General features: G+C 46.6%; 3 protein-coding genes across 3 annotated transcripts; all 3 read left to right on the top strand.

Moving 5' to 3' along the window:
- Positions 1 to 231: 231 nt before the first annotated feature.
- V2V93DRAFT_366642 (uncharacterized protein) lies at positions 232 to 2,713 on the top strand. The gene is made up of 2 exons (XM_066909361.1): positions 232 to 610; positions 681 to 2,713. The coding sequence occupies exons 1-2, from the start codon at positions 450 to 452 to the stop codon at positions 2,458 to 2,460; spliced, it is 1,941 nt and encodes a 646-aa protein (XP_066767009.1). The 5' UTR covers positions 232 to 449; the 3' UTR covers positions 2,461 to 2,713.
- Positions 2,714 to 2,894: 181 nt separating this feature from the next.
- Positions 2,895 to 7,112, top strand: V2V93DRAFT_366637 (CRM1 C terminal-domain-containing protein). The gene is made up of 8 exons (XM_066909360.1): positions 2,895 to 3,095; positions 3,261 to 3,290; positions 3,361 to 3,433; positions 3,519 to 3,590; positions 3,661 to 3,767; positions 3,822 to 4,451; positions 4,502 to 5,285; positions 5,341 to 7,112. The coding sequence occupies exons 1-8, from the start codon at positions 3,006 to 3,008 to the stop codon at positions 6,825 to 6,827; spliced, it is 3,273 nt and encodes a 1,090-aa protein (XP_066767008.1). The 5' UTR covers positions 2,895 to 3,005; the 3' UTR covers positions 6,828 to 7,112.
- A 77-nt stretch (positions 7,113 to 7,189) lies between these two features.
- On the top strand, positions 7,190 to 10,724 carry V2V93DRAFT_366633 (Nup93/Nic96-domain-containing protein). The gene is made up of 4 exons (XM_066909359.1): positions 7,190 to 8,550; positions 8,611 to 10,146; positions 10,210 to 10,286; positions 10,542 to 10,724. The coding sequence occupies exons 1-4, from the start codon at positions 7,333 to 7,335 to the stop codon at positions 10,579 to 10,581; spliced, it is 2,871 nt and encodes a 956-aa protein (XP_066767007.1). The 5' UTR covers positions 7,190 to 7,332; the 3' UTR covers positions 10,582 to 10,724.
- The last annotated feature ends 7 nt before the right edge of the window (positions 10,725 to 10,731 follow it).

Here is a 10,731-nt window from a genome sequence, read left to right as displayed (position 1 = left end):
AGAATGCATACATTAGAGGCACGAACTGAGCCTAGATGAGCAAAAAATCAAGCTGGAAATACTCAAATAATAGCACTATGACGAATAACGCGTCTGCCCTTTTTTTTTGGGGTGGTGGGGGTCGGAAACGCGTGCACGACGCGTCGAGAAGCTTTCGCACTAATCCGAATTGAGCGCCCAGACATTTGTTTATCGACCCCAAGCCCGTCGCTCAACTAGCTTCTTCACGTACTCTCCTTTCTGTGCTTTCTGGATAAAGCAAAACCAATTTTATTCTGTCTCATCTTCGCCTCTTCTGAGATCCGTCTCTAATTTACGCTTCATCGCCGGCACCAGTCCACACCAGTCCGCACCAGTCTGCACCAGTCCGGTTGAAGCCTGCTCTGCTCTGCTCTGCTCTGCTCTGCCCCTCTCTCTCCTTTCACCCCCAGCATTCTCCTTCCTCAAAAATGCATAACTCTTTTCTTGAACTACGCTCGCCGACGTTGAGCTCGCGAGCCGCGACGTCATCAACTTCCTCGGCTAGTGAATGCGAAGGCACCGACAAAAACACGAGTTTCTGTCAGAAGCCAATCGGCACGCAGGGCCTGGCTATCGGCCTCGGTGTAGCGTGCGTACTCGTCTACTCAGTTGTTTATCAAATGAGTCTTGCTAATCTGTCACCGTGTTGGATTGTATAGGATTCCTGCTGCAGTTATCATTTTACTCATCGTCATCATGCTCCGTTTCCGCGCTCGCAGAATTCGCCGTGAAGACAAGGCTGCCGCTACAATTGACCTCAATCACGATGACTTTGACCTCACACCCCCGCGTTCACGCTCTGGTAACGCTTTTGAAAAGCTTTATCCTGAGTTTCTTGCTCCTGGACCCTTTGGCGAATCGCGCACCTCCATCGAATCGCCGTATGATATCGCCCGTTCGCGGGCGCAGAGAGACAATGACCCATTCGCAGGCACTCTCCCGCCTCCGCGTTCGCTCGTGGCTTTACCTCGGCGTGCCTTGGCCCATAATTCCGAATCGTACGAAATGCACACAGTTTACAAGCCGCGTCAGATGGCGTTGCCGTCTTCTTCTTCTGAATTCTCTTATTCTGACCCCGCTGCCCATGCTGATGCCTTTTACCCAGTCAAAACGCCCGTTGTTCGTGAGTACATGGCGCAGGATTCAGATCTTTCTTCTTCTCCTCCTCTTCGTGCTACCTCACCCGAAGCTGAAGTTGCCCCTGACGGCAGTTCAGAGTTCAGAAGTGGCGCCGTTTCGCCGTTTGCTGACCCCGAACCTGAGTATCATTCTGTCGATGATGCAATTACTGCGCCATCATCACCCCATCGACGTAGCTATACCGGTGAATCCACCTCTTTTTACGCAGCACAGAGTGAACTGGATCAAAGTGAATGGGATCAAAGTGATGAAGAGCAAAGAGAGAATGATGAGCATCATGACGACGACTTAGATTCTTCTTCGGATGCTGGTACCATATCGAATATACCCGTTCCACCTCTCCATACCACATTGCCTCCAACGCCTGTCACTGGTGAGTCTGCCGCTCCTCTTCCGCAGCAAGAAATCCGGCAAGATAATGCAGCAGAAATGCACGACAGTCTTTACGTTCCGGAATCCTCTAACGATCTTGATCGGTCAAAATCGCTGTCAAGGCCCGCCGACGCTGAAGAAAGAGCCCACCGATTGCGCTCTTTCTACAAAGACTATTTTGATAAGCCTGTGCAGTCTGATTTAAGCCAGACACCAAGAGAGTTCCTCGATGATTCTGGCATTGCCTACGATAGCACTGGACGCTTTTCACGCATGCCCTCGGCAAGAATGAGAGCCGCCCCACCTTTGCCAGCATTACCACCATTGCAGCAGCCTATGCGGGCAAACGCCAATTACAGCATGCCGAGATCCATGTCGACACTGTCTGGCCGTCCGCTTAACGAAATAGCGCAAGAGCAGTTCAACCACTATCCACCGCAGTTCCCTCGGACTCCCATGCAGCCGCAGCAGCAGCGTGGTAAGCCGCGTCTAAAACTTCAACCGCTGATGCCGCTCGAGCAGCTGCCGACTCCACATAAGATAGGTAAGGATGATTTTCTCGCTTCGCCAACTTCTTTTGCACCTCCGTCATCGCGCAAACGCGGCGCGGCGTCCATTGTCGGCGGCTCACCAATGTCGAGCCCGACGATTGCACAGCGCGGGTGGGCTGATGTACAGCTTCGCTCGATTCCGTCTCCACACAATATCCGTTTGTCGAAGACTTTTAGTGAGATGGAATACCTACCGCAGAGCCGGTACAACCCGACTCCGCAGCTTGATGCGCTTGATTTGCACCAGCAGCAGCAGATGGGCATGAATGGGCGACCAGTGAGTCACTTGCCGAGAACACTGGTGGGCCATAGGAATGAAATGGACAATGTTCTGCGCCCAAATTGGGATATGAGAGACAACAGGACCCATTTTTGATACGAAAAAAATGTGTTCGCGTGTACTTTTCTACTCTGGGGTTGCTGGTAAGATAAGCAGTATATGGTGATGATTGTTTGTATAGTTGATTGCTTTTGGACATAGATGTATGAGCGTGAACGTTTGTTCATTTATCGTGTTTTGTTTTGCATATGACTTGTATCAATAGATGAGTTAGCTTTGAGATGTTGCTATTAAATGGAACTCATCTGTAGACGTGTCCTGAAATATACATCGCGTGAGAATCATTGACACCAATGTCATGTCATATATTTCTCCAGAGAGTAATTTTTGAGATAGTAAACAAAAACCATTGGTCCGCATTATCAAACTCCGATAACGCCGCTTTGGCTGTGGTGATCAGTAAATTAAGGGGTTTCGTGGCGCCTGCCCAAACATTCGTACTCTTCGTCTCGATCTCGCAAAGCTTGTCTCGCGGGTCGTCTCTCTATCTCGCCTTCTCCACCAGTCTAGCCTTCAAACCTTCCGCAAGCAAGCCTCAGCAGCATATTTTCCCTTTTTTGCTATTGGATCTGTGTCGTGTAATGGAGGCCATCCTCAGCTTCGACCGGCCTGTCGACATCGACCTGCTTGACAAGGTCGTCGCCGCGTTCTTCTCTGGTCCGCCTGATCTGGTACGCACTGTCCTTTTTCTGCTACTTGTCTGCACTTGACAACTTGAATGTTTGATTTCTGGTTTTGTATGGCTTTAGAAGCCAAATTTAGTGCTATATGTAGCATCCTATCACCCTTTGTCGTTGTTCACCATCGCTAACATTCTCTCTTTTTCGGTGAAACAGCAAAAACAGGCACAAGCTGTACTCACGCAGGTAATTCGCCCTTTTTCAAGTCTTTTTTCTTTTTTGAAGCAGTGCCTGATTTTTGTTTTTGCGATTATAGTTCCAAGACCATCCTGATGCCTGGCAACGAGCAGATCAGATCCTTCAGCAATCAAACAACCCTCAAACAAAATGTACGGCAATAAGCACATTCTCTCGTCGCTCGAACTTTTTTTAGACAATTCAGAAATATTAACTAGACATCTAATTGATTTTTAGACATTGCTCTTTCAGTGCTTGAGAAACTTATTAAAACAAGATGGAAGGCACTACCCGAGGATCAACAATTAGGTATTTTGGGCCCTTTGTCGCTATTTTTAATGCGTGTAAAGCAGATCAAAATCTAATTTTGTATTTTTAGGCATTCGCAACTTCATTGTCGCCATGTGTATCACGATGTCCGAAGATCAGCAAACTTTTCGTGCACAAAAGTCTCTGGTCAACAAGTGCAATTTGACGCTTGTCGAGGTAAGCAAAAACTTTTTTTTAAATGGTAAAAGTTGACGCCAACTCGTCTTTAAGATCATCAAGCAGGAATGGCCCCTCAAGTGGGATGGATTTATCTCGGAGGTAGTGCAATCCAGCAGGGCCTCCTACGTCGCTTCGCGCGAGCCCGGTGGCAAGCCTCCCAACGTCTGTGAAAATAACATGACTATCTTGCGACTACTTTCCGAGGAAGTGTTTGATTTCTCGGCTGAGCAAATGACACAAGCTAAAGCTAGAAACCTTAAGCAGGAAATGTGCGACAAATTCTCAGAGATCCATAATCTCTGCTACGAAGTTTTAGAATCTGCCACCTCTCCTACCCTTGTCATCGCGACATTGCAATCGCTACTTCGCTATTTAAGTTGGGTGCCATATGGTTACATTTTTGAAACCGGTATTATCGAGCTCTTACTCTCGCGGTTCCTGGTCGTGGATGAGTATCGAAATCTGGCACTCAAATGTCTCACTGAGATCTCGTCGCTTGTCTGGCCACAATACGATAATCAGTTTTTGGCACTCTTTTTGAGAACCATGGAGGCAGTCAATGGTTATCTACCGCTTGGAACTGACTTTAGAGAATGGTACGACGTAGCGAGCACGAGAGATCAAGAGCTTTTACAAGATTTAGCAATTTTTCTCACCTCGTTTTTATCACACCACCTAAAGGTAATTATATCTTGTTTCAAAAAAAATATTTTACTAACTTCTTGATTCAGCTTATTGAGCAACAAGAAAATAAAGAAATTCTGGTCAACTCGCATTTATTCTTAATCAAGATCTCCCAAATCGACGAGCGAGAGATATTCAAAGGTTGCCTCGATTATTGGGCGCATCTCGTACTAGAACTGTATGAAGAAGTTCAGCAGCTGCCAATCAACGAGATGAACCCGCTCTTGCAGCTTAACTTTGCTTCTAGTTCAGGTGCGTTTGCTAATGGCGGTGCTGCGCACCCCGATCTTTTGCAAAACTATCCTTTGCGAAAGCACATGTACTCACAAGTTCTATCGGCTTTACGACTTGTCATGATTGAAAAGATGGTAAAACCAGAGGAGGTGCTCATTGTTGAGAACGATGAAGGTGAAATCGTAAGAGAGTTTGTGAAGGAAAGTGATACAATTACGTTGTACAAGAGTATGCGCGAAGTTCTCGTCTATCTTACGCATCTTGATGTTGTCGATACGGAGATGATTATGACCAATAAGCTAGCAAGGCAGATTGATGGAAGTGAGTGGTCGTGGAATAACCTAAACACTCTGTGCTGGGCGATTGGCTCTATATCTGGTGCCATGAACGAGGAGATGGAGAAGCGCTTCTTGGTTACCGTCATCAAAGATTTGCTGGGACTTACGGAGATGAAACGAGGAAAGGACAACAAAGCCGTCGTTGCTTCAAACATTATGTACATTGTTGGGCAGTATCCTAGATTTTTAAAGGCTCACTGGAAGTTTTTAAAGACTGTTGTAAACAAGCTGTTTGAGTTCATGCACGAGACCCACGAAGGTAGATTTTACTTGTTTTGGATAGATACCGATAATGATGCTAACTGATTTAATAGGTGTACAGGATATGGCTTGCGATACATTTATTAAAATTGCGCAAAAATGCAAGCGCCACTTTGTTGCTCAACAAGCTAATGAAGTCGAGCCTTTTATTGATGAGATTGTGCGAACACTAGGTAAAATCACTTCTGACTTGCAGCCACAACAAGTTCACACGTTTTACGAAGCCTGTGGATACATGATTTCTGCTCAGCCGGCGCGTAATATTCAGGAGCGGTTAACTGCTGATTTGATGGCGATGCCTAATGCTGCTTGGGACGCTATCATTCAGCAGGCTGGTCAGAATCCTGAGATTTTGTCGGACACTAACACAATAAAGATTTTTGCCAACATCATGAAGACAAATGTGTCTGCCTGTACATCTATGGGTGCATGCTTTTATCCGCAGCTGGCGAGAAATTACATGGACATGCTGGGACTTTACAAAGCCGTCAGTCAGATGATTTCGGAGTCTATTGCTGCACAAGGAACGATCGCCACAAAGACTCCTCGTGTGCGTGGATTACGAACTGTCAAGAAGGAAATCTTGAAGCTGATAGAGACGTATATTAGCAAGGCGGAAGATCTAGAAGCTGTGAATAACGACATGACCCCGCCATTGCTTGAAGCTGTGCTGGGTGATTACAACAGGAACTTACCTGATGCTCGCGATGCCGAGGTGTTGAACTGCATGACGACACTTGTCACAAGGCTTGAAAGTCTCGTGACAGAGAAAGTTGTGTCGATTTTGGAGAATGTGTTTGAGTGCACTCTCGAGATGATTAACAAGGACTTTACTGAGTACCCTGAGCACCGAGTTGAGTTTTTCAAATTGCTCCGTGCGATTAACTTGCACTGTTTCCCTGCGCTATTGAAACTTCCTGGTCCTGTATTTGGATATGTTGTCGATGCGTGTCTATGGGCGAGTAAGCACGATAACCGTGAGGTCGAGGCCGCGGGACTTAATATTTGCATCGAATTGATTAGCAATATATCCGAGTCCGACCCGCAGATTTCGGATGCGTTCTATCAGACATTTTTCATTCGTATCTTGCAAGATACGTTTTTCGTGCTCACAGATGCCGATCATAAAGCTGGATTCAGACTGCAAGCCTACCTTCTGGCCCGGATGTTTGATCTCGTTGGATCAGGACGGATCTCTGCGCCGCTTTACAAGCCAGATCAAGCACCGCCAGGGACTTCCAATGCGGACTTTTTACGCGAATACTCTGCGACGATGCTGATGAATGCATTCCCGCACCTGCAGCGCGCACAAGTTGATAATTTTGTTGTGGGACTGTTCAATTTGACAGATAACCAAAACCGATTCAAGCTCAATCTGCGTGACTTTTTGGTGCAGATCAAAGAATATGGTGGGGATTCGACAGATTATTTATACGCTGATGAGCGCGAGAGTGAGGTTGCCGCGCGGCAGAAGGCTGATCGCGAGAAGGCTATGAAAGTTGGCGGACTGCTCAAGCCTAGTGAAATGGACGAGGACTAATAACATAAAAGAAGTTTAGCTGACGATTATAGGAATTGAAAGGAGGAATGTGATATTAGCGGCTGTGGGTTTTGGCATGAACTATTTGTGTTTTGTCTCTCGTTTAAGACTTTTGTTTATATATGTGCACGTTTCTACTGAAGCTTGGCTGCTGAACTCTTTTCATGGTGTCGTTCCATATATCGACGGAATTATTCTATGATTTTCTATTAGATTTTAATTTACTTTTTGTGCTTGAATTAAAAAAAAAGTCATGAATTTACAATAAACAAATTGTTGAAAAAATATATTGAACATGTGGTTTCAATTAGAGTTTGTGCATTCAAATCTTTTCGAAGCAGTAGAAATCAACAACGCGAAAGAGAGCGTGTTGATTTTTGAATGATCCTCCCTTTTTGATTATTTCCCATTCTGTATGTCAACATAAATACGACGGTAATATATTAACGATTTATTGAGCGGATTAAAAATCTGTATAATTGCTTTACCTATTATATTTTCGACAATGGCGACAACATTATCAGCATCACCAGCGGCGGTATCAGCAACAACCGCAACATTAACAACGGCTACACCACTACTACCTCCAGCATCCTCTCTCCTCGACCAGCTTCTCGAAAATACAAAATCTCTTCCGAGAAATGTGACTGGACTAGGCGCGATTCAACTCGGAATTTCTGAGATCGCAGCACATGCTCGAAGTCTGCGCGCTCGAGCACCCACTTCCGCAGATGGCGACACAAAAGCGCATTATTTGCTGGCAGGGTCGGGGATTAATGCGGAGGATATAGCACAGGATCTTGAAACTGTTAGTTTCCGCACGACGTTAGAGCACAGCTCGTCAACAACAGCGATAGCGGCTGGCGGAGACGTCGATACTGACATCATGTCGTTTCTGCGACAGAAGCGTGAAGAGAGTATTGTGGCGTCGATAGAAGACTCTGTGCGACAGACTAATAGAAAATTTGATGACTTTGTGTCGGCGAATATACGCATCGATTGGAATTACGAGAAATTACTTGTCTGCGAACATTTTGGTCTTGTTCCACGCGGTACTGCTGAAAAACTTGCTGTCGAACTTGGAATCACAAGTGGACCAACGACGGCGAGTGAACTAAGGCTGAGTGCTGCCGCCGCGACTGCGACTGCTACACCGACTGCCACTTCGGTAGGCGGATGGAAGAAGTCGTCACTGGGAAGGAGCGTGCTGGGACCTGTGTCTGGCACGCTAGGATTTCCAGATGTCGGCGGCGTAGACACGCAAGCAGGTGGAGGCGTTGCGCAGCAGACTCGAATGGTGCACTATGCTAACGTTGTACATGGACTTAATGAGGCGCGACTTGCGAACCGGTATTTCCCAGTTTTGCAGGCTTGTAAAGAGGTTGTTATTGGGCTTGGATCGGATTCGCGGTCTGTGCAGTTACGTGACTCGTGGGCGATACTTGAAGGACTTGTGAGTGTCGATACTCCTGAGCGTGGATTTGCAAAGATGTATTGCGAGAGTTCTGGTGCTTCCGTAGAGAGTGTACGGATGAAGCAGATGATTACGCGATGCTCAAGGCGGTTTTTAGAAAAGCAGTTTTTTGAGACCGTGGAGGCTGATATTGCAAAATATCCGCTTGAGGCGGAGTTGGGTGGTATACCATCGGTCGTGAACAAGGTGCTAGCTTACTTGAAACTACGGTTTGCAAAGAATGGGCAGTGGGTTGCTCCAAATTTGGAGGTAAATAACTATTCAATGTTACACATTTTGAGATTGAACTAACTAAGAACAATGATGCAGATTATCAACAATATCCCAATATGGGCGTTGTTATACTACTTGTTTCGCTCCGGACATGTTGACGAGGCCGTGGACTTTACGGTGAATAATGAGAACTACTTTCAGAAAATAGAGCGAGCATTTCCTACGTATTTACGTGCCTATGCGCGCTCAGAAAAAAGCGAGTTACCTCGTGAACTTGCCGAACGTCTACAGTCGGAGTTTAATCACCACATGCGCAACTACGACCCAAAATCAGACGATCCTTATAAGTACTCGCTATATAAGCTGCTAGGAAGATGCGAACTGAGCCGGAAGCATATTCCAGAAGTTTTGCGCGTGACTGAGGATTGGATGTGGGCTCAGCTTATGCTGGTACGTGATAGCGTAGCTGCTGCGGGCGATGTGTTTGGTGGAGCGTCGGCAACGACTGAGCGGTATACGCTTGATGAGTTGAGGAATATCCTTGTGCATTTGGGTGCACGACATTTCAACTCTCGAGGAACGAATCCGATGGTTTATTTCCAGATTCTGTTGTTGAGCGGGCAGTATGAACGAGCTGTTCATTATGTGTACAAGTTACAGCCTGTTGATGCCGTACATTTTGCGATTGCGCTGACATATTACGGATTGCTGCGACCTGCTCTGGATAGCTCGGCGCTTGATGCAGATCTACTGATTTTGAACAGCAAGAGTCAGTTGCCGGAAATCAATTTTGCTCGATTGGTTGGCTATTATACAAGGGATTTCCGACGTACTGATACGGCGTTTGCGTTTGACTATCTTGCTCTACTGTGCTTGAATGGCGATTTGAAGGGTGGGGAAGAGTACTTGAAGATGTGTCATGAATCACTGCGGGAGTTGGCATTGGAGACTCGTGAGTTCACAGTACTGCTAGGAGATATTCGAGAGGATGGAGCGCGGAGTCCAGGCATTATTGAGCAGAAGATGGCGCTGATTAAAATTGTTGATGAGAAGCAGTTCTTGCGGACGATCACCGAGCAGGCGGCCGAGCAAGCTGACCAGGACGGACGAGTATCGGATGCTATTCTACTCTATCATTTGAGTGAAGAGTACGACACTGTCCTGGTGATAATCAACAAGACGCTTGGCGAGTCGCTTGCCGTAGTCGACTTGAGCAGTAGCGAGGAGTCAGTGCTTGGCGGGGTTAGCATGTCGCTGGCCGGAAAGGAAAGTCCCATTCAGCTTGCTCGGAACGTGATTTCGGTGTATGAGAGCAACGCGGAGATCATTCGGAAGCTGTCGCCGCGGAACCGCGAGGCGTGCGCAATGCTACTGCGTATTATGGACGCGAGACGGGCGTTTGAAAGCGGGCAGTGGGAGACGTGTTTGGGCCATGTTACTGCGATGCAAGTGCTGCCGCTTGAGCTGGAGAGCGATACGGGAGCGATCCGGCGGCGAGCACAGCGATTCAGTGAGCTAGATGAGAATGTGGCGAGGAATGTGCCGATGCTGCTTGTGATTGCGATGGAGTGCTGCGTGCAAATCACGCGAGAGATTGACGGCAACATGTATGGTGACGCTACACGGAGCAAGGTAAGTGATTACATTTTGTTTGGTAGTATAGAGTGGGCGTGATGCTAACGTGAGCGGGTCCAGAAGATTGGTGAGCTTCGGGTGCGGGCGAAGAATTGCATGATTTATGCCGGAATGATTCAGTACCGGATTCCTCGAGAGTACGTGTCCTATTTTATTTTTATAACCGCTACGTTTGTGAATCCTTTGGGTTCAGTCGAATTCGTTCGAATGTATGCGGATTGAGGGCTGCCGGCCGAAGGTCTACCAGCACAGACTCTTCTTCAACAGCTGAAGTTGCTTTTTGCTGGCTCTTCTAGTTTAAGTTTTTAGACCTGTTGTCGGTGGCTGCTGCTGTTTTCTGGTACTTTTCGATTAACGGATGAGTTACTAACTCACATTCTTTTACTTTCTAGGGTTTACGGGCGTCTGACACGGATGGAGACGGTCTTGTGAGCCGGCCTGTGATCAGTCTTTCCTATCTATGTTATACAATATCAATTCACACATATATATTAATATATTAATATATAAATATATTATATTATGCTTTCATATATTCGTAATTGGCTAGTTTGTTTCTCGGCTTTCGCAGCACCTCTTTGT

The sequence above is a fragment of the Kockiozyma suomiensis genome, assembly GCF_038497685.1.
Source record: "Kockiozyma suomiensis strain NRRL Y-17356 unplaced genomic scaffold V2V93scaffold_4, whole genome shotgun sequence".
Taxonomy (NCBI): Eukaryota; Fungi; Ascomycota; class Lipomycetes; order Lipomycetales; family Lipomycetaceae; genus Kockiozyma; species Kockiozyma suomiensis.
The sequence above is the reverse complement of the archived record's forward strand: the minus strand, read 5'-3'. Positions and strand labels throughout refer to the sequence as shown.